This window comes from Artibeus jamaicensis, unplaced genomic scaffold (genome assembly GCF_021234435.1).
Source record: "Artibeus jamaicensis isolate MK-2021 breed Jamaican fruit bat unplaced genomic scaffold, CSHL_Jam_final scaffold_369, whole genome shotgun sequence".
Taxonomy (NCBI): Eukaryota; Metazoa; Chordata; class Mammalia; order Chiroptera; family Phyllostomidae; genus Artibeus; species Artibeus jamaicensis.
Window position 1 is genome coordinate 12339342 of NW_026522042.1, and position 23539 is coordinate 12362880.

Here is a 23539-nt window from a genome sequence, read left to right on the forward strand (position 1 = left end):
TGGCACAGAAACTGACTGGCTGCAGGATTCGGAGCTCTGAGAGGCCAGGCGAGTGACTGTGCTTCCCCACATGTCCATTTCTCCATCTGCAGAATGAGCCTGACAAGACCTGCCACATAAGGTCCTGGCAAGAATCAATGATTTTTACCAAAGAGCTCGGCAAAGCACCTGGCACATGGTAAAGACTCTGTAACGGTTACTCTTATCCCGTGGCTCGCGAGCAAACTGGAGTTTGAAATGGTTTGCCTTTTTGTTTTTGTCGCTTCCATTTAGCTGTCTAATGGTGGGGCCCTGGGAAGCAATCTAGGATGAATGGGGGGAGCTGTCTGACATTGGCCCCATTACACCAATTCCCTTTGCTCCCTCCCCAAAGCTTGTTCCGCACGCATTTCTCTTAGCACAGGCTGCCAAATGCACGACCTTTCTGCTGCCAAATCCTAGCAGCTTTTAAGAGTGTTATTACTGTGATTTTAATGTATCGTGGAAATATTTCAGTTTTTATTTAAAAACTACAATTCGGCAACACCCTCCCTATGGCCACAGTTTGTAATTTCTTAACCCAAAAGTTTATGTGCCTGGCATTTCCCCCTGCCCCCGTTCACATACCATGGAATGCTAAACTGACTAAATTTGGCTAAAATAATCTCAACCTGTATAAATGGAAGCTACCCAAATTCCCTTGGAAGGAAAAAGACATTTGTTAATCTGGTCACACATGTTTCAAACCCATATCCGCTCAACTGGGCAACATTTTCCATTTAACTGCCTTTTCCTTCTTAGCAGAAAGCCAAACGACACCTAGAGATTCTCGTACCACATGGCCAGCAGCTCAGGAGGGAGTTTCTCAAGGGAGCTGATGGGGGACAAGGGCAAAGGAGTCAGAAGACCGAGGCGCTCACCAGCCAAAGGCTCGCTGGCTGACGCCGGCCAAGTTGCTTCACATTCCGAGTGCCGGCTAGCTCACCTGAAGAATGAGACAATGAGGCCAACTTCCCCCTGAAAAACCTTTCTAGCTCTCACTTCCTTTCAGCCAGACAAGATTCTGCCATCACCCCACAAGCATCTTCTCTGGTCTGGGTCTCATCAAAAGGGCAGTAAGTTACTGTCATGATGTAACCTCAGCAGATAGGCTTCAGCCAAAAGGAGGTGTGTGTGCTGTGTTGGCCATAAAAGACACAGCCTAGATTTATTGCTAAAATGTGGCTGTGCCAAGCTGTCATGTAATTCACAGCAAAGCCATAAAACCCAGGGTCACCTTTAATTACCTAATGGTAAACGATCGCCAAGCAAGCCCATTACGAGGATGATGTATCTGGAATTCCATCAGATACCCTTCCATGAATTTCTCCCATTCAACGGTTCTGCTCGAAGCATCTGGAATGCAGCTAGTATGAGACTGGAATCTCGGCAGAGTTTACGAGGTGACCTTTTGTTAAAACAGCATTGTGGATAACCCCGCTGCTATGCTATTTTTCTCCATTCTCGCCTCTGGGAGGCTTTGTTTCAGAATGTTGACATCATAGCTGGGTCCTCCAATCCAGTCTTTTATGAAGAACAAATGAGTAAGGATGCCAGGAATTCGGGGGGAGAAAAGGTACAGGCAGCAAGAGATGCTGCTTTACCACAGACGCCTTCACAGAGAGCAAAGACCTGCTTCCTGAGGCTGACTGTGCAACGTGCACAGAGCAATTCTTTAACTGCCCTCATGAGACAGGTTTCTTCTAAAGACCAGATTTGGGGGACTCTGGAAATGCTGAGCTTTTTACGGATTCCATTCTTTAAGATGTGTGACTTGTTCCTTTCTCTACAAGGCACACACTCCAGGAATTTTTAAATGGCATTTCTGAAAGCTAGATGCACAATCAGCAAGGAGCCTAGAGCTGGCCATTCACAAAAGCCACCCCAAGCTGGGGAGCAGATGAACCCAGCGCCTTATCAAGGCAGGAGTGGGGACCACTGCTGCGGCTCCGGGAGTCTGGCGGGGGCAGCCAGACGGTGCGTCACCGAGGACTTACGTCACTCTTCCTGAACTTCGCTTTCAAGCTCTTCATGTTCAGTCCATTCAGCCTTCCGGAGCTCTAGAGGCGACTGCTCAACACCTGGGCAGAGAAGGGCAGAGAGAAACCAAGGTCAAGGCTTCCAAATAAACACCCCAGACATTCCCTCCCGATGGGATTACAGCTCTGGGCCACAGGCAGGAGGCTGGGGTTGCGTTAACAAGGTGGTTGAGTTACCAGCTAAGATGTGGCGAAGAACGGTGTTATTTCCACTCAGGACATGCACTACTTCCTGGGACCGGCTGACATTTTTCAGTTAACCAGACCTTTACATTTCACCTCCGCTTCCCCAACATTACAAAGACGACAAGTTTAAGTAACTACTCAACTGTCATGAGGCCAAATACAGTATCTGTGTGCTGAACTAACTGCTCGGCACATCTTCCACGTGACGATGACACCACCCGCCTCTTGTGCAGGGTCACCAAGGGAAGAGAGATAAGGGCAACAGTTCACACCCCAGATGCCATGCATTCCCTGTTTTATTTTTCTCTATGTGGTTTTTCCCCCCTCGAAACGCACAGGGCAGTTAGTGAAAATGCCAGGGACAACAAAACCTCCCTCAGCAAATACCTCATTCCTCGGGAGGCGGCTTTAAACAATGCAAGACTCCCCAGGTCCTTGTGGGACCCAGCCATTCCCAGCTGGCGCTGAGAAAGTCTTAAGAAACCACCTTATTTAGGAGGGGTCTGTGAATGTGATCTTCTTACATACTTTTTTCAGGGAAGGCGGTTCCTAGCTTTCATCTGACTCTGCACAGGGGCTGCCAACCTTCCAAGTTAACACGATTAGTGGAGTCTAAGACCCTTGTTTTCCAGCAGTAGAGCCTCAGAGAAGCCGGGGAACTTGTCTATGGCCGCAAAGCCTGCGTGTGCTGGAATTCAGCACCAGACCCCACGTCTGATCACCAAGTGCTCTTCCCGCTGCCTCTATCCTAAAACTGAAACCGAAAAGCAGCTGAAATGTGGTACGGACTTTATCTTCTTTATCCTTAAACATAGAAAAAGGTCCAGCAACTGTGGACCTTCGCATTTAGGTCAAAAAAGGCAAGGTGTCCATTGGTGACCATAAGCGCTCTGTGCATGTGACCACAAGCCTCAAGTGCCAGAAAGTGAGAACAGGTCAGCTCCAACAGGACTAGCCATTGGAGACCCGAGAAATGGTGGTCAAATGTTCACCACGGCAGACCGTTCTTTTCCTAAAGCCATTCAAGGCTGTCTCTCGTTCCTCCATCACCTTACCATTCTGGACTAAGTTGATCCGAGAAGATGGAGGTGGTGGTAAATGCAAGCACCTACACGGATGTACTCATCTGTCCTCGTGTCCACCTGCTGTCTCCAGAAGTCTGGCAACTCGCTGGCTTCTCATGTGTTTACTTTCACGACTACTGCTGCCGTTAAGCAAGGTCCCTCATGAATGGTACGAAAGCCCAGTCACCATAAAGCACTTTAATGACATTAATCTGGAGGTCACACAGTTCCTTCAGCCCCCCTGTGGTCCCCCCAATTGATCCAGCTCGGTAGGTAGAAATGACAAAATGCATGCTGCCTTGGAAACCATACATACCATAATTATACCCTGGGAACTGCCAACTATTTAACCACAGAGAAGGTTGGGCCAGTACCTGAACAGCAAGGCACAAGATCCAAGACAGTGTTTCTCAAAGTTGGCCCCTGGTCCATCTGAATCAGAAGGATCCAGGGACAACTCACTGGATGCAAAACCTTAGTCCACATCCCACTGAAATGGAATCTCAGGCAGCAGGGCCCAGGAATTTATTTGGTTTAATCTTTTGCACACGATGTTTGAGAACCTAGAACTGAGGTAGAAAACAGGAAATACACTTGTCCGAGTTGTACTGATTTATAAACAGCCTTTTTTCATCAACAAATGAAGCATCTTCTGATGAGTCCAAGGGGCAATAATGATAATCGGATATTCCCAAGCTGCCATTGCCTCATGGTCCTCTACCAACTGTAGCTAGAAAATGGAAATCACCCCTGGAGTTCGATTCCTCCCACTCTCTGAGCGAAGTGTTAATAACCAAGGAAAGAGGCCAAATCCACGCAACGGGAAAGGGAGAGAAGCGAAGCCAAGGCTCGGAGAAGCTACAAACCGTGTAGCCTGGGGGTCCCCAACCCCCCTCCTCCCCATCGGTGGACATCTTTTCATCAATTACTGCCCAAGCTGCACCTCCTGTTTCCTCCCACCCTCCGGCCTGAGACCTGCCTGCTGCCCCCAATGCCGAAAAGGCTCGCGCACCCAGGCAGAATCCACCCAAAGCCTCCCTTCAGTCACGGCGGGGAGGACTTCTGCTGGAGGTCATGGCGCGGTTTCGTAGGTGTTGTACTAGTTTTGTGTGTTTATCTTTGGCATTTTTTTAAAGCATGCCAGTAAGAAGTATGCAAACTCCAACTTGAAGAAGATTAAACAAATAAAGCAACTAACTCCAAAATTTCCCAGGGGAAGGAAGGGCTTAGCTATGAAAGGAAGCATCTTCCTGGAACCGTGGCTCTGGGTGTGTGGCAGCTGGGTGGTCTGTGGGCAGAACTCGAGGATGAGAGAGATGGGGGTCCAGGGTAAATGAGTTCTGGAAACCCAAAACCCACACTGATTTTGAAGAAGAGTAACTTCAAAATCAAGAAGGGTGCTGGGGGTGAAGTTAGTAATAGATCATTGCTTTCCTGGTATTTGTGAAAGAATCCAACACATGGAAGCCATGACTGGTGGAAAGTAACCCGCCCCGAAACGACACTGGGCCCCTCCTGCCTCGGCATGTCCGCCTGCCCAAGAGGACTCACGAGTAAACCAGGGACTGCCTTGCCTTCCGGGGGCAGCTGGGCTTTCACAGCTCCAATTAATTCCCAAATCCAAACTTCCAAGGCCCAAACTGGGTCACAGGCTATCTTGAGCGAAGTGGCATCCATTAATTTAGGAAGACCACACTAATGGCAGTCCTTAGAAGCATCACTTAATCGAGATGCTTCATTGCCAAGGGCTGCAGTGAAGCTAAACGAACCGCACAGCAGCCTGATTCGGACAGTAGAAAAGGGGGTGAGATGTTACACATGCGTGGGAAAAGTCGTTTGAACCAAGTTCTTTCATTTCGAGCAGAATAGCGCCCGTTTACCCACTGAGCAGGAACATTAGTTGACTTCCTGCTCTGGCCACAGTAAGTCACTGAAACAGGACTCCCATCACTGGTCACCAGTCACCTGGGGGCTCGGGGTCAGTCGGTGAGGGTAACAGTGCAGGGAGACACAGCCTTGTTACCTTCCCATCAGAAAGCCGGGATCCAACGAATGGGGTTCACTGATTAATCCATCTTCCCTTTACAAATAACACAACTCAATCAAAACTTAACATGAGCTATTCTTCCTTACTTCATATAATTCTAGTCTGAATCAAAAACCTTAACATTAGCCTATACAGCTTTATTACGAACTAGTAAGTTACACTCCTTTGAGTATTACAAATAACTTACAATGGATACAGAGTTTCCTTTTGGGGTGATAAAAATGTCCTAAATTTATTGCCACGATGGCTGCGCGACCTGTGACCATACCAAAACCATTCGATGCTACACTCCAAGTAGGTGAACCAAACAGGAAGTAAGTTCCATCTCAACCAAGCTGTTATTTTTTTTAATAGCTTAATAATCTCCATTACCTTCTCCAATCCTTAGAGTTAGAAAAATTTCGGGTTACAAACCTCTGGACTGATTGAAAAAAACCTGGGACAAAGATGAACAAGTAATCCTTCACACTAAAATGTGGTTGCTTCTAGTATTTCTTTGTTTACCTATTTCTATACCACACCCCGCCCCTGATGGAAGTGGTTGGGAAAAAAAGGTCCTCTCTGTATCTTCAGACTACTCACCCACCTACCCCACCCCCACCCCCACCCCCACAGAGAACCCAAGGACCATTTCGTAAGGCAAGGCTGCCAATTATGTCCGCAATGAGAGTCCTCTGTGAGCCCCGGCCAGGCAATCTGATTCTGTAATCAGAGGTGAGGCCCAGAAATCTGTAATTTTTGTTTTAAATTCTTGGGTAGTTTGGATGCTCAGCTAGATTAGGGGAACCACTGTTCTACACACAGCGATCCGTACCTGTAATTGACACTGTCATTAAAAACAACCTAGAGACATTGCACAAGTAGATATAGTAGATACGATAGATCAGCATCTTCAAGCACTGACTATATTTGAATCTTTCACAATACTGGGGGCGGGGAGTTGGGAGGATGACGGGAGCCCACCACACTCTAAACTCTAGGAGAGCAACTAGCTGGTTGCCCCCAGCCACCAGGGAACAGTACTAACTGGCAAAGGCAAAAGGCAGCTATGCATTTTCCCGGGTCACAAGAACCCCCTGGCATCTAAGACACCGCATCACAGGAGTCAAGGCAGCGGACTCCCTGTGAACCGCACAGCCCTGGAGAAGTAGAGGGAATGATGCTGTCCTCTCGCTAACTCGCGCCTCCATCCCGACGGGGACCACTCCTCCGGAACCCCCGGCACCGGCAGGGCACTAACAGGCGCCCCAGACAGGCTTCAGGACTTTTTCTCCCAAGGTGAAAAGAACATCAAACTTAAAACCCAAAGCACTGACGAAGGCACTGAACAAATGTCAAGAACTACAATCGAGGCCCTTTCCTTCTTGCCAGCATCTACCTCTTCTCCTTTAAGTGCTTGATTGTTTCCTCAGATAATAATCGCTCTGCAACAAAGATGGAATGTTAACCAAAAGCTGCACAAACACTCAATGCTCTCAATCTGGAAAAGCAAATACTTCCTGTAAACGTTCTCTCCAGCCCAGCCTTCCCAGCCATGATGGCCCTGACAACACAGCACCTGAGGCCATCCAGAAGCCACCTGAGGGTAGACATGGCGTCCAGCCTCTGCCCCTGGGACGGGGCTGTGCCTCTGACTACGTCCAGCTTCTGGGACGAGGGACCTAAAGCGAGAGGAGCGGCCAGGGAGTGCTGTTCACGCCCCCAGTTTGTTTTAGCCACAGCACATCTGTCCTTCCAATGGCAGGGAAAAAACTTAAAACCCAGACAGACATTTAGGTTACGGGCACTGGGCAAGCACCATGGAGGATGTGAGTAGAGACCAAGGGTGTGAGGGGAAAATGATACAAAACTATCTAGCAATTAGCTGTCCACTAATGCAGAAATTAAAAGAGTACAAAGCTTTGCGGGCTGGGAAAAATCAGACAGACTTTGCAACGGGGGAGGGGCCTCACCAGCCTGAAAGGAAACGCAGGACAAACTGAGGGGGGCAGCCCACTCCCACCGAGGGGCATGCCCGTCTTGGATTCTCTAGGGAAGGGTCAGATATACCCATCCTGTCTCTTTAAGCCATCCATCCTGCAAGCTTCTCTCAGGAGGTTGAGTGGAGGTGGTGAGGACCACTGCACGGTTCTCTCAGAAGAAAGTTCCTCCCCCAGCTGGCCCACAGTCTGGTCCTATTAGACCCTGGGGGGGGGGGGGTTCAGCAGTCCTGCCCCCAGTTTCCAGCAAATTTGAAAACGGCCATCTCCCACTGTCTGCTTACTTTGGAATGATGGATTTTCAGGGCAAGATTTTCATGTCGCCAGTACTAGGGCACTGGCCAAGTCAGGGCAGGATTTTCAGGTTGCCTGTACCAGGGCACTGGCCACTGGCAAGCAATCAGTAACTGTTTCATGCCTGAATGTGTAAGACATCGGAGAAGGCTCAACAGCCTTCAGGCCTCACCTGGGACCTCGGCAAAGTTCTCTTCCATCAGCTGCACAGGGATCCGACTAAATGCAGCAGAGTGATCAGGGTTTCCCATGTACACCCAAAAGCTCTAAAAAAGTAAATAAAAGCGCAACTCACGGGGCCTACGAATACCAGTCTGCCCCCCACCATCCCCCCCTGCCTGCCCTCTGCCCCCTCCCCCACTGCTACACTCCTCGCTCATCATCCACACGCTGAGCGGAGCCCAGGGAGCTGCCTGCTGGGAATGATGGAATGTGAGAGTCAACAGAGAGAGAGGACCGTCAGACAGACACCCTGGGAGTCCTCACTCCAGTTACCAAGCAAGTCCGTCCCAGCGCGCGAGCGTGGTTAAGGACAGTTAGGAACACTCAGAACATTCGGAAGGTGCTAAGGGGGTAGATCTTAAAAAGTTCTCATCACAAGAAAACAATTCTGTAGCTATGTCAGGTGAGGAATGTTCCCTAGGCTTGTGGGGATCACTCTGCCACATACACAAATATCGAGTCACTAGGCTGTACAGCTGAAGCTGACGTAATGTTATGTGTTAATTATACCTCAATGTCTAGAAAGTATTTAGCAACTGAAATTGAGCATAGAAATATTTTTATACTGAAGACTAATCAGAAAAATCAGAGTTTATCCAGAGGCAAAGGATTCAGTCAACACACTTTAAAGAGCCCGTCTGACACAAGACAGAGCTGCTTTATGATTGTATCGCAGGAGACTTGTTTACTCGGCGAATCTGACACACGTGAATAAATGAATAAACAAAGACGCACACCCCACCGAGCGTGCGTTAGGGCTGAGTGCTTGCCTGTATGTCATCTTTTGTTCAAATTAACTAAGGAGTGGGTGTGCTAAAGACTGCCTGGCTGATAAAAAAGGGAAAGTCAAGAAAAATTTAAAAAGATATAAGCAGTAGCTGCATTTTGGCAGGGAATCATTTCTAAAACAACATATTTTTTTTGCAAGGAAATGACCACATTCTTTTCAGGCTGCGCGTGTCTTTCAGTCCTTTGCATCATACTAACCTCATAGTAAAACTCTCTTGAGAACGCCAGTCTTCCTCCCTGTAGTTACAACTTCCCTTTATCCAGGGGATGACACGTCTCTTGAGAAACAAATGCATCCTTCTTCTTTAAGGAATAAGACCTGCCATCAACCAAGACTGACCTCGGTCCATGAAGCAATCGGAGCCACCGGCACTATTTTAAAAATCAGCCCGGGCTCTGGCCACGTTACCATCTGATCTGTGCAGTGCGCTACTCACACGCTCCAACAGGCCAGCAGTGCAGAGCCCCAGGTTACCGCCTGCCCCAAACCCACCCCACCTAACCAAGCACGGGCTTCATCCAAACAAGCCACCTCTGGGATATAAAAATCACTCTAGAACCAAGGAATGCCGTGCGACTGTCCCTCTAGAAGGTTCTTTCTGTTTCCACGTCATTTGATGTCCTGTCAACAGCACCGTGTAATCACTGTGTTCACCCCGGCAAACTTGAAAGCTGCCCTGCAGACGGACACCTAGTAATTAGCCCCAAACGGCAAGATGCATGGGCTCCGTGCGTCAGCTTCTTCCTCCCAAGGCCCTTCCTTCTTGGGTTTTACCTATCTTGAAACCCAAGAGAACTAGTCAATTTTAAAAATAAAGGTCCACTCTTGAAACATTACTGGTGAAAATGGAAAATGCAGAAAGCAAAAAGTCACCATGGAAAGCATATTAGCAGTTTCCTGTGAGGTGAAATATAAATTTACCGTACCCCCCAGCAAGTCCGCATCTACATTATCTTGCTAAGAGACATGAAACATTGTCCATACAAAGATTTGTACATGGATGTTTATAGCATCAGTATTCCTAACCGCAAAAAAACTGGCAACTACTGAAATACCCACGAACTAGGTAAACAAAATGTGGCATTGTCATACAGCAGATGCTATCCGGCATGTAAAAGGAAGAAAATGCCAACACAAAGAGCAACATGCATGAAGCTCAAAACCACTGTACCAAGTGAAGGTCAGACACAACAGACCACAGATGGTAAGATTCCATTCGTATGACGCGTCTGGAGCAGCAACTCTACAGAGACAGGAAGTAGGTCAGAGGTTGCCTAGAGCTGGGAATGGTAAGAGTGATTTAAATGGGCATGAAGGATCTTCTAGGGGTGTGGGAAGTATTTTAAAACTAGAAAGTGATGATAACTACACAACTCTACAGAGTTTCTAAATATCATTAAATTCTATCTCAAAATGGGCCCTGGAGGGTGTGGCTCAGTGGACTCAGTGCCGGCCTGAGAACAAAAATGTTGTTAGTTCGATTCCCAGTCAGGGCACATGCCTGGATTGTGGGCCAGGTCCCCAGTAGGGGGTGCCAGAGGCAACCACACATTGATGTTTCCCTCTTTCTCCCTTCTCTCTAAAAATGAATAAATAAACTATATACTAAAATGGGTGAATTGTATGGAATAAAAATCCCACTTCGAGGAAGCTGTTCTTTAAAGGACCAAACACAGAGAAAAAGAGGTTCATCACCTGCAGAGTTGTTAGGCCGTGAAAAGTGTCCTTAGACTGAGGGGGTAGGCTCCATTTAGGATCACATTTAACTGTCGTTTTCACTGGAGAAAGACGGAATTGCCAAACCTTTGCTTACTGCGTATTTTTATCAGCTCTCCAACTCGGTTTCCAATGGGGACGCCCTGGACCCTCCACATTCCGGAACGCTGGAAATGTCATTTGCAACAGTCACAATGGGTCTGCTGGGCTGCTGGGTCTCTCTCCCCAACCATCCAGTGCCTCAAGTACTTTTCACAATGCAGGATAAACAAGCCTCTAAAACAGATTCTGTGAACTCTGATACCCCAGGAAAAGAATTAAGGGAGTGGACGGAAGACACGAATCCTTTCTGCTGCCCTAACGCCCGACCGTTTTTAGATGGCTCTCAAATCCCTTGTACTCAAAAAAGCCTGGATCTCGCCTGCAGGCGAAGAGAGAGGGCATCCTGGCTCCCCAGAAGGCAGGGTGCTCTCCCCTGTATGCCGTGCTATGAGGTTCAGTGTGATCCACAGCGCCTGGCCTGCTTCCCATAACTGCACTTCCCTCCTTTAAGAAAACTGTCCTTCTCCCCTCCGGCCCCTCTCCCAGGCCATATTCCGGCTGTCCCTGCTCCCTGAGTGATGCGAAGGTGTCCTCATCAAGGCTATTCAGAGACTCTCCCGGGGATTTTGGGAGTTGGGAGAGGGCGGGGGGGGGGGGGGGGAGTAGGGAGGGAAGAAAAGGGAGGGAGAGGGGAATGTAAGAGGATAGAGCGGAGTGGAAGGGAGCTGGGAAAGGGGAAGGGGAAGAAAGACCTTCCTCTGTGGTGGAGGAGCTGGGAACTGCAGGACTGGCAACTGCCCACCCCCTGTGCAGACAGTGGTTTGAGAGGGGCAACCAGGGAGGCCCCCGACTCCAGGGATCCCAGGCTCTGTTGGAGACACAGCCTTTTAGCACAGGATTTGGGGTCACATAAACCAAGGTGTACCCCTTCTAGCCTAAGTCAGTTCAAGTTGGGTTTCTGTCACTTGCAACCTAAGAGTCCTGACAAGTCCTTCAGAACTTTGTCACCTACTCAGACTTGCTCAGGCTGTCATCTCAGCCCCCACAGACAAGAGAGGAGCCTAGAACTCAACAGCACAGTGCTGAGTCCACTCTGTACATCTCTCAGGTCAGCAGGTGCATCCACTTTGCAACCTACGAAGGTGAAATATACACTCTCTGGAGTCTAACTCCAGATGCTCCCCAGCGCCCCCTCTGAGCCTGCAGGTCAGGGAGAGCATATTGACCATTCTTTTGTTTGCCTGTTAGCGGCTCCTTGATCTATTCTGCCCCAGGCCCCATGCCCTGGGCACCCCCCCCCCAGCACCACCTCCAAAGCATTCCACTCCTTCTTCCCCTCCATCATTCTGTCCCCGCAGAGGACCTGGCCAGCCCGCCTACAGGGGTCTTCTGGGCGATTTCCATCCTGAAATTATGTGCTGCTCTCTGCCTCTCCTACAGGAGCCAGCCAACCATGGAAACAACTGCAATTCTGGACATGAAGTGAGACCACTGTGCAACTCTCCCAAAGTAAGTAGCCACAGTAACAGCTGGGTGCAGGAGGGAGTCAGAGAGGACCTTCTCCCCTCTGCTCCCCAGAGTCGAAGCAGTAAGGAGGAAGCTGCTGGAGGAGCTGTGGCTGAGGATGAATAAGGCAGACCCTCAGGAGAGCAGGGAACAAAGCGAGTGGGGAGGGGTGGAGGGCTGGGGCTCGGCTGCACAGGAGGCCTCCAGGCGCAGGGATAATCCCCTGGATGGCTAATCCTCGAACTGAGATGATATGCAGACACTGTCACTCACCCTCATTTATTCTAAATAAGACCCCAGGAAGAGAGGCCTAACCCAGTGGCTCACACAGCAAGGCATCAGTCCCCAGGGGCCATGCCAGCCTGGATTTGTCACACTGTCACCCTGGCAGAGCAAGTGGAAAAGCCTTTCAGATCTTTTCCATTAGGAGTTGCAGGCTGCTGCTCCGGGCCTGTGCTCCATGGGGGTGGGGGGGTGGGGGTGGGGCAGCTGGAGGCTCCTGCCTGTTAACGGCACTGGATGCCCTGGACCACTCTCTGTTTAGGGGTCAGGAGCAAACAGCATTAACATGAAGGACGGGGGATGTTTTATGAACAGCAATAAGGATTCAACATGTTCCCCTCATTCCCCACCCATACCCACACCTAAGTGGCGCCTGATGCTAGGAGGGTTTACAGAGTGAAAACAGCGTGGCTACACGTGAACTTGCAGCTTAAGAGGGAAAACAAGAAAACTACACTGTTTTCATTACTCATTTGCTCGGATACCAACTGCGGGCCACGTGGAAATGTGGACCATACACAACCCCTGCCTACAAAACTCAATGTCACTACTGTTGTATATGTTGTATTTGTAATATATAAACATTCTAGGGAGATTTCATGCACAAAAGCAGAGATACAGGTTTGTAAACCAAAACCACAAAGGTCCAAAATACCATGAAATCAGTTTGGGATGAAGCTATATTTCTCTAAAGAAAATGCTTAAAGCTATTGAGCAAAATCCCTGATAACTGGCTGAGGACACAGGGAAACAATCAACTGTGCATTTAATGAGGATATTCTAGGTTCCAGATGACTGGGGTGCCAAGACCGACAAGATGACATACTACTTAAACCGACGCTGTCTAGTAGCCACACAGGAAATGTGGCCAATGCAAACTGACAAATACTGCAAGTAGAAAATACACAGTGATTTCAAAGTCTTACCCTGAAAAAATAACGTCAACTCTACCGGCAATAAGTTTCACACTGAGTACATGTTGATAATACTTTGGGTCTACTTGGTAAAATAAAAGGTATCATTACAATTAATTTCCTTTGTTTCTTTCTTTTTGAGTGTGGCTACGAGAAAATTGAAAATGACCCGTCTTCTATTTCTGACTTGCTGTGGTTCTATGAGACAGTGACGACTTAGACTATTTCCTTCAAAGACCGCAATGACAGATCCCTGTGGCAATGACAGCCTCTTGTCATTACCACTAACGAGGCAGGCACCAAATTTAGCACAAAATGTATTTTACCATGTTTAACGTTCACTTACTATCATAAAACTCAGGTCTAGCTTAAGATCTGAGTTAACTGTGAGTTAATGATCACGAAGGTTGTAGTTTAAAAGATTTACTCTGCCACATGCAGAAGAAAGAATGATTAACCAGTGATCCAATTTCACTCCGGGCTGACAAACTTGTAGGCAAACTCAGGCGCTACTATTATGGACAATTTAGAAACGTGTGTATCTTTGTCTACCAACAAATGGACACTCCCCCAGAGGGTTCAGTAGGGAATTCCGCTCCCCAATCACTCGCCGTATGTGCCACTGCCTTCACTTCAGCCATGACTTTTCTGCTCTTTGACCAGACTGTGATGGAACCAGGTTGTCCGGGGACACTGAGCAACCTGTTCATGCAGTTTCCAATGAGACTTGTCACTCATCTGAACCTGCATCAACGGCAGGGTGAAGACGCACTAAAGGAAACAAGTCTTTACATTGTCCATATTTCTAATGGTGCGACAACAGGACTAAGTGGAGGAATAGCAATGCAGGGAGAGGAGCTGCAAATGACACAGATGTGTTACAGTGACATACGGGGCAACCCCCCTTTACTGCCACAATTATAATGGCAGGTGTAACCGGACTGGCCAATATCCCGGCCACTCCTTCACAGCAGGTTGACAAACACAGTCACATTAGCGATGTAGCAACAGGGACCATGGTTGTCACTCACCGAAATTTTATCTTATGTTGCAATGTTTTAGTTTTTCCTACTATTTTAAGATAAACGAGTATCACAACATTTAATGCTCACACCACTTTAGAATTAGATGTTATTGTTAATATTCCCAGTGTCCAGGTGGGGAAATGGCAGCCTAGAAAGGTTATTTGGCCCAAGGGGCACAGTTTATAAATGGGGGAGGCTGGGTTTAAACTCGGGGTCAGCTCCTGAGCCCAAAGACAACTCTAACCATCTTTAAAAGTCTGGCCAAAAGACCAACGTTTTTACTACTTAAAGAAGTTAAGTTGCCACCCTGGCTGCTGTGGCTCAGTGGTTGATGGCCTGCCTGGGAATCAAAAGGTTTGATTCCCAGTCTAGGGCACATGGCTGGTTTGCCAGCCAGGTCCCCAGTAGGGGGCGCAAGAGAGGCAACCACACACTGATGTTTCTCTCCCTCTCTCCTTTCCTTCCCCTCTCTAAAAAAAATAAAAAAAATCTTTTTTAAAAAAGTTACGTTGCCTTTAATGACAGAACAGCGCTCGGTCTGCGGCTGGCACATCCCGAGCTCCCTCTAGGAAGTCTGAAGGGAGCGATCTGAAAAAGGCGTCCCTTCTGGCCGGGCGCCCTCATCACACACCCCTCGCCTCATCCCAGGCACAGTCATGTTTTTATTTCCTTATCCTTTTCATATGTGCAGCATATGCTTAATGAATAAAGTTGTTAAACTTATAAGTCAAAAAAAAAACTTTGCTAAAGATACTAACTTGTAACAGAGAAAACGTAAAGATAATTACAGACAAGTAATTACCTGATAAACAGCTATTTTTAGACTCAGCTGAGCTGCTGAACTACAGATAGATGTGGAAGTTTCCATGTTCTGAGCAAGGATTTGGAAAAGCAGAACTTCTAGACACTCGGATGCTTCCCGGTCATGAGGCTATCTCTAAATGACTCCGATGCCCTGCATAACAACTCTCTCTAAGCTATAAAAATTCTTCAGGACAATGAGAAGCACTGATAATGTAATAAAAGTGAAATCCTAAGACACATGCCCCAGCAAGGCAGGGATGGGGCAGGGAGTACAGGAGATTCTGTTCTGGAAACCACTCACAGAAGCAGCTCCGGCTGGGGAGGCGGCCACCCACGGCCGAAGCAGATATCACCGGGATCCAGTGGCAGCTCTCTGCATTTCTTTTGCCACCGTGGATACAAACTCCCACTTGCAGTGTAATGAGAATCAAATGCGCTTTGTTCCAAGGGGTATGCACTTCAAATAATCTGGGGTGGTTTCAAAGGGGAGGAAGAAAGCGCACTTGTTGTCCAACAAGGCACCGGCAGCAGCACGGGCGGCCGTCAACAGATTGGCCAAGAGACAGGCTGCAGTGGGAGGCATTTTGAGGAAATCTCTGGCTTTTAGAGACTCTACAAGAAAAGTAATAGAAAGAGTAAACAAAGAGCACACCCAATGTGGCAGAAAACTGAATAGCATAGAAAGAATCTGATGAGTTGATCACGATCACTGATTGGACACGTACACGCTGTCAGCAACAGAAATTCTTTTTTTCCTTTAAAAAAAAACTTCTAGGAAACCATGGATGACTTGCAGATACTGGGGTACAGTTTCTATGCCTACATGTTGGATAGTTTTTTGCAATTAAAAAAAACTCATAGAAAAGAAATGTGAAACATTTGCTCTCAAAATAGAACAGTGATTTAGTGCCCCCCACCCAAAAAGTCTAAGAATTAAAAAAAAAAAGATCCAAGAAAGCTCTGAGCGCATCTGAATCAACTTTCACGCGTGATGAACATGGAAGGGGCCTGAAATCAGATTCGCTCCGAGAGAGAACAGCTGGCTCTCAGCCCACTGGACCAACCCAGCCCTGCAGGAGGACCTCCCGCTGAGGCTCAAGGCAGGGCCTGGGGCACCAGCACAGGCTGTGGCTGGGCCCTGCCCCTACCTTCCTCTGCCTTTCTCAAGGCAGGAAGAAAAAGCAACCTGCCATCCATGAGCCCACTGACTCTTCTGGGTGGCGGTAAGAGGTCGTCACTGTGCGTAGGCAGCTGCTCCTGGCTGCAGTTTGATGGGGTCATAACTGTCCACCTCAAGTTAGGGGCTCCCTTTCATCTCTGAAAAGTGATCAATCACTAGTAGGTCAACTTTCACAGGACACATTCCAATTACATAAGCCTTCCTGTCAAACTAAGAGTCTTGGCCCAGAATTTGTTCACTCACTGACAAAGCTTGACAGATTTGTTTACGTGGTTCTCACTCAGCAGATGCCAAGGGCCTGGGTTCCAGATTTTTCTGATTTTCAAGTAGCTACTCAATGCCATCTGCCTCAACTGGGACTCCCCACTACAGGCTCCTTTCCCCATGACCCATTTAAAATACACCCAAGAAGCCATCAATATACATAGCTTTGTCAATTCCTACATTCATCCTGCAAGATAGAGACAATTCAGTTGGCTTCTACGGAAATAACAAGCCACACCGTAACAGTGAATGCTTTCAGAACCAGGAGTTAAGGACCATTCTTAAGAGTATTCCTACATACCCTATACCATATGTTGGTTGCTCCCGGATCTTTAGAACAAGGTCATCATTTCCACACCCATCCTGTAAAAATACCCTTAGGGATGAATGCACAAAGTCAGGGCACAGATGAGTGTTCCCCCTGCAGCAATTCAGAGAAATACACCTCTAGTCCTAGAAATTCCAGGAGGTCGGCACTGCTTCCGCGAGGTCGCTGCTGGTGCTGGCTCGTCTGCACCGGTGCTGTGTGGACAGGAGAACCAGGATCCCTTTCTGTACCCTGCACAGTTAAAGTGCTAGAAAGCTGAGTTATTGAGAAAGGAAAGATGGGTGTACTTCCAAGCATTGTGTTAGTTACGTTTGCCTCTGAATGTGGGTTTAGGCGAATGGTGGTAGAAAAAAAATCTGAAGACAAGTGTTTTAAAGGATAAGTCACACGCATTTAGGTAGAGTTTTTTCTTTATCAGATCCTATCATTTCTATCCACATGGAACCTGTAAATATGACTCGGGGCACTCAATGAGCCATTTAAGACATCCAAAAGGGAAATTCTAAGTAGAAAACCACATCCAAAAGCATTATATTCATTCGACAAACATGCGAGTACCTACCGTATGTCCACATTGTTCCAGACACCAGGGATATGTCAGAACCAAGAGACAAAACCCTGTTTTCATAGAGTTTCTAAATCTAGTACGAAAAGACAGCCTACTAATATAAATTAGAACACAGGGTCTGGCAGTAGCAATGCCTGCTTGAGTGTGGTTGGTAGGATAATAAAATGGGTGTGATAACTTACAGTTTTAATTTGAACATTTCACTTAAAATGTGCTTGAGTGTGACACTGTTATAGAATTACATGCTTATGATTTTGTAATACAAGATTTTGTAATAAAAAGGGGGTGTTATTTGTGCTGGACTCTGTATATGGCAAGTCAGAAGGTCACAAATACCACGAATGAAAAGAAAGCAGAAAAGAGAACAAGGAGCATTAGAAGGGGGTGGCCAGGGAAGACTAGCTGAGAAGGTGACCTGAAGGGTCGAGGGGCACAGACCTGTGGACGTCTAGGTGAGGGGCAGTCCGGACAGTGGGAAGAGCAAACACAGCAGCTCTAAGGCATCCATGAGCCAGAAGGAGCCATGTAGGTAAATGCCTTAAACTGCTTCCAGATCGAGGGATTACAATTCAGGGGCAAAATTGTCATTCACACGGCCACATTTTCCTAAACTCCCAGCGCAGAAATGTGCCTCTGTAAATGCTCACTCCAACCCCCTGTCTCAGCAAGGAAGAGACAGCACAGGGTTGAGTGAATCATCTAAGGTGAGGGCTGCAGCCACTGGCTGAGAAAGGCTTCCATGCAAGAACCCCGGAGTCAGCCCCACCGTCTTGTCTCCTGCTCTTACATCATAATTGAGGTACTTTTCCCACTTAAAAAAAAAAATTTTAAACAAAACAACAAAATCCACTCAGCTAACAATCTTCTTAGAGCTACAAATGGATGAATTTTACTTTTTCATTCAACAAACAACCAAGCGTGCCCTATATACACCCCAAATATTTGTTGAGAAATGAAATAATAAATGTAGCGTTATCCAGACGCCACTACCCAGCCATTAATTGTGTGTGTGACAGAGATACTTGTGTCCAGGGAACAATGTCTTAGATGTTTATGGAAGCACTCTATTATAGTGAAAAAAATGGAAACGGACTAACTGTCCTCAGCAGAAAAGGTGTAACTGACAAAGTGGGAACACTCTCGTCTTCTCTTGGCGAGGGAATGAATATACTATAACTTATTCATACAGTGGAATTCTCTGTAGAAGCTAAAGTAAGAGCTATATATACCTCGCATAGTAACAAATTAAAAACTGTATATTGTATGTGGAGAGAACTATGCCATGCATGTAAAATGCTAAACACACAAGCTCACGGACACTTTGCAAATAGGTAATGTCCAGAAGTACCGAAAACGTTTGGAAACTTTATATAGGAACTTCACATCAGTAGGTACCTGAGGAGGGGGGGATGGGTAAAATATTTCAGTTGCAGCTTATTTCTATGAGGGGATATAAAACAGATATGGAAAGATTAGTATCTCTTAAACCTAGGTAGTATGGGGAAATGGAAGCCTTACTACAGTCTCTTTTGATGTATATTGTAAATATTTCATACTTATTTCTAAAGGAAGGATAAGAAGGACACAAAACGCCTTCATCGCATTCCATTAATTCCACATTTGTTTCTTTAACCTCCCAACCTCAGTTTCTTCACCTTTATAACGTGAGTGATACCAAGTGCACCTGCCTCAAGGTCGCTTTGAGAAGTGGCAACTGGAGACAGGGCTTCACTGTCAGGTGCACCACTGGTGAGCAGGACACGCCATGCCCACTGTCTCCCGGGCCTGGCACTCACTCTTCTCATTCAATTTTACAAATAACAGTAACAAGGTTTTTCAACAGGTCTGTAATCACCAGCCCCCCCCACCCCCCAAAAAAGCCGTAAAACAAATTTAAAGAGTGTACATGATACAAGCAATTCATTAATGAAGCATCTCAATGAATGGAAATGGAAAACCCCCAACAGCCCAGCATGGGACCGCCTCTCCCCATCCACGTTTGCAAGCAGTGGTTAAAAATGATAGGAACTGGATGAATTTCCTCACGTGAAATCTATCTCACAAGCGCAAGAGAAAACAAAAACATGACACAGGGCAGGCATCCTTAAGAAAAGACGATCGGATTACACACATTGGTTATAAAACTCCCAGCCACACCTGTGAACAGGGACCTGCGACTGGGGACAGCAGTCCAAATCCGCCCTCCCTGTGATGCCCTGGGTCTTCTCCGACTGCGTTCGAACCTCCAGTAGTTGAAACTCCCCTCACTAAGGATGAGCTTCTGCTAAGCCCTGAGCCGTAAAAGCAGCTCCTCCCTCAGCTAGACCCTTAGAGTCTGAGATAACATTCTCCAGGGAACTGGCAGTGTTTCCTCATCCCAGGGAGCTTGGGATTCTCCTCTACCGGAAGGAAAACGCAGATCCGTCCAAAAGACCTGGGCTCCTGGACCACGGGAAGCCGCTGGTGCAGGTGAGCGGCCTGGAATCCGCAGGTCTAACCCAATCACCACTGGGAAGTTGCGCTGAGCTGGGCTCCTTAAAGGAGCGAAAGCCTGGACTGACTGCCCCAGCCTCTGGGAGGTCTCCTGTAACTCCTGCACTTTACATTGGCCTCCATCTGCCCCGTCAGCTGCCTCTCCATATTCTGAGCTCCCGACCCCCCACCCCAGCCACTCCACAAAAGGGGGATTGCGAGATCCAAACGCAAAGGACAGCGTGAGCCAGGGGTTGGCTGCTGAACCCTGCAAAGCGCAGAAATTAAACCGCGGATACAAACCTGCCAAGCTGGCAGCAAAGGGAAGGTGGATAGGGAGGGTACACACCCTCCCGGGCAGAGGCTGGGGTAGATGGCGGCCCGCGCGCCCCTCTCCCAGCTCCACCTCCTAAGTCCCAGCTGCTCCGAGTCTGCCCGAACTCCAGCATCCCTCCTTCCCGGCCGCCCTCAGACCTGCGGCGGGAAAAGGACAAGGAGGACCGACAACGGGCAGCGGGAGGCAGGCCCGGGGTGGCCTCTCCTGCACGCTGGGGCCAGCCGATGGGCTCCTGGAGTCAGAGATGGAACAATAGCGGACCCTCGCTCGCCGGAGCCACCCAGAGTCTCCCGCTCCCGCCTTCCTCCTCAGCTACTCCAAGTTCAGCGCGGAGGCTGGTCGAGCGGGGCAGCGGAGACCGGGAAGAGCCGGGCGGGCAGGGCAGGTGGGACGGGGTGCAACTCGAGGGCGCACGCAGCACGCCCTGCCGGGGGCCGGTCATTCATTGCCGCCCGCGCTCGCTCCTCCGTAGCCCCGCGCCCTGCCCCGGCTGGCCCTCGAGTCGGCGCCCGTAGAAGAAAACCTCTCTCCTAACTTGGCTCGGTCCTCCCACTACTCGAATCCCAACCATCTTCCTCTTCCCCAGTCCCCAAATCTGCCCTCCGCAGACAGCTGCCGGCCGGCGAGGGACTCGGGACTGGTGGCGGGACCCTCGCTGCCACCCGCTAAGCCGCTCCGCCCGGCACGCCGTCCCGGGCTCCCGTCGCCGCCAGAGCCCCAGACACAAAGGCGGGGACCGGAGCCGCGGACCTCGCTCCGGGGAGCCTCCCAACTCTCGGCGCCGCGCACTCACCCCATCCAGGAGACCGCAGCTGCTCCCGTGCCCCGCTGGCTGCGCCACCCCGCCCGCTCGCTTCCTGCCCGGCTTCCTGCGCCTCGGTTCCTCCTCCTCCTCCTCCTCCTCCTCCTCCGCTGCGGGGGTCAGTGGGCGCTGCGGCTCCGCGGCTGGGCTGGCGGGGCGGGGGCGGGGGCAGCGGCAGCACCACCACGTGGCCGCCCGGCGCCGGCCCCGCCGACCCGGATCCCGCGGGAGCGGGAAGGGAGGTGCTAACCATTCCCCTCCCCTTCCACCCCGCCGGGCCCTAAATTCCGCGAGTCAGGTGACCCGGCCAGGCTCTCCGGTCCAGACCTGCGAGAGTTGCCCAGGATCCGGCAGCGAGCCCTGGGCGGCGCTGGCCTGCTCTTAGTTTTGCGTGGATCGTGGAACCCTTCCCCGCGGATGTGTTCCATCGTCATCACCTGAAGTAACTGGAAAGGACCGGTACTGTGATCCCCAGGCTTAGGACAGAGGAGTGCCCAATAGTATTCCTTTCCAAAGTCACTTGTTGTCGTGGGAGCGTTACTGATCCAGAGGCCTTCTAACCAGATTCAAATCGGTTATATTTTCCAAAGTGATTGAACAGAAAGTAAAGTAGATAGAATGTGCTCATAGTCCCTGGACTGAACTAATTGGAGTGACTGTTTCCTACACTCTTTGGGTGACGACGGAAAGTAGCGTTCAGTTGCCTGAGCTGAAAGGCATGAATAGGGGGCCCTCGAAGCAGTGCCTCTAAGCAAATGGGTAGGTGTGGCCCTCCTCCCAGGACCCCTGCAGCCTCTCTCCCTTCCCCAGCAGGCTGAGACGGGCGTTTGAACGCGATGGACTCCCTTAATTCCAAGGATTTCAAAACCCTCCACCTGTTAATTTGGGACAGCCTCTTCATTCATTGTAGTCAACTAGCTTTTGGCTTAACAATTCTTTATTCACCAAAGCCCCCTCCGTTAACTGGTTAATTCTGCATTCTTTGGTAGGGCAGGAAGCTTCCTGGAGTAAACAGGTGGTATGAGTCCTTTCTGGTGGGAGTCCCTCTGACTCAATTGAACTTAAAAAAAAAACAATTACAGCAAAAGTAAAATTCGCCTTGACAGAGTTCAATTCATTGCTATAATCCTTAGTGAGATCTTATCTAAGGGGTCAGACTTTATCTACCCTCATCCCCCAGTCCCAAACCCCCTACCAGCCAAGGAAACGGCTTGTCTTAGCTTTAACTGGTGACTTACCAAGTTATCAAGCAGGGAGCAAAAACGCAAGTAGGAAGTTACACTTCACTTCCTAAATCACGCATCAGAGATTCCTTAGGGAAGTGATGAACAGCCAGTTTAAAACAAGATGCGTACTCCTCGTCCTGTCTTATCCTAGTCAGACGAAGTCACCCTCAAAAGGAAAGGGGAACAGGCAAACATTTCTTCTGGTTTAATGCTGGCAATTGCTACAGCATGGTTTTTCTTTGTGGTTCACAGTGGTGGTGCACTGCAGGGTGCTGGGTGGGCAGGAGCCACGCTGCCCCTGAGGAGTTTTCTGTTCTGCTTCCAGCAGGTCAGTCCCTTGGGTGAGCAGGGGCAGCGGGAGGGTGGGCTGTGAAGTGTGGTAGAGGGTGTGTGCCATGCCACCTTGGAAAGTTGACCCGTGTATGTTCTGTAGCTGAAGGAGTTAAACATGGAACATTAATCATTGTGTAAGGCAAGGGCATCAGCAGTTTTTAACTCAGAGCAGGCATGTCTCTCCTTTTTTCCTCTTCTGTTTTGCAGGGTCCTGTCTCTGCAGCCCTCTGCCTCGATGAGCCTACCTGCCCGTGTCAGCTTGGGGTTTCCGTGGCTTGTGTATTTTCATTCTCCTTAGTTCATAAGCCCCTATCTAACATCAGCGAGTCCAACGCTGGGCGAAGGATTGTTGAGGAGGAAAGGACCATTATAGTCAGTGCAATGGGCCAAGACCATGTTCCAGATCCCCCTCCCCTGAAATCAGACCGCAGCTGAAGTTCAGCCTCTGGCAGGGAGAGTTCTGGTCAAGAATGGGACTTCTCCTGGTTTTTTGGTTTGGGGGGGTCTCCCTCCCTCCACCGCGCCCCCAGGCCCTTTGGAAATGCTGATTGGATTCAGAATACACTGAACAACACCCTTGGATGGAGACCAGGCCCAGGTAAAAGTGTGTGAAAGACGAAAAAGAAAAAGAACACATGGACAGGGATGACCGGGTGGTGATTGAGGGTGGGGGGGGGAGTATAAGGGGACAAAGTGGTCATGGGAAAAATATAATAAAGATTATATATTTTAGCTCTGGCTGGCATAGCTCAGTGGATTGAGCATGGGCCTGCGAACCAAAGGATCTCGGTTTGATTCCCAGTCAGGGCACATGTTGGGGTTGCAGGCCAGTTCCCAGCAGGGGACTCATGAGAGGCAACCACACATTGATATTTCTCTCCTTCTCTCCTTCCCTTCCCCTCTAAAGATAAATAAATAAAATCTTTTTAAAAAAAGATTATATATTTTAAAAATAAATAAATATTTAAGTGACAACTTCAGAAAAAACATAAACTATCTAACCTGCATAAAGTTGATAAAAACTTTTCTGGGGAGAAATGCATGTTGTTTGTTGCTAGAGGAATGACTCCCAGTCAAAGGTAGCTGGTGCGATGCACAGCA

The 23539-nt window shown here is 48.8% G+C and overlaps 1 protein-coding gene and 1 long non-coding RNA gene across 3 annotated transcripts in view; one reads left to right on the forward strand and one right to left on the reverse strand.

Moving 5' to 3' along the window:
• Positions 1–20927, reverse strand: part of RAI14 (retinoic acid induced 14) — a 125309-nt gene extending 104382 nt beyond the window's left edge. The window contains exons 1-2 of one of the 2 annotated variants that reach the window (XM_053657218.1): positions 20871–20927; positions 2016–2099 (exon numbers count right to left, since the gene is read on the reverse strand). In XM_053657218.1, the coding sequence (XP_053513193.1) occupies positions 2016–2051 (36 nt within the window). In that variant the 5' untranslated portion in view covers positions 2052–2099; positions 20871–20927. Of the gene's footprint in view, positions 1–2015; positions 2100–3298; positions 3321–20870 lie in introns of those variants that run through there. The other variant, XM_053657219.1, reaches the window with a different exon arrangement.
• Positions 20928–21001: 74 nt separating this feature from the next.
• Positions 21002–23152, forward strand: LOC128626179 (uncharacterized). Its single transcript, XR_008390101.1, has 3 exons — positions 21002–21338; positions 22358–22433; positions 22646–23152. It is a non-coding gene; the product is annotated as an uncharacterized LOC128626179 (long non-coding RNA).
• The last annotated feature ends 387 nt before the right edge of the window (positions 23153–23539 follow it).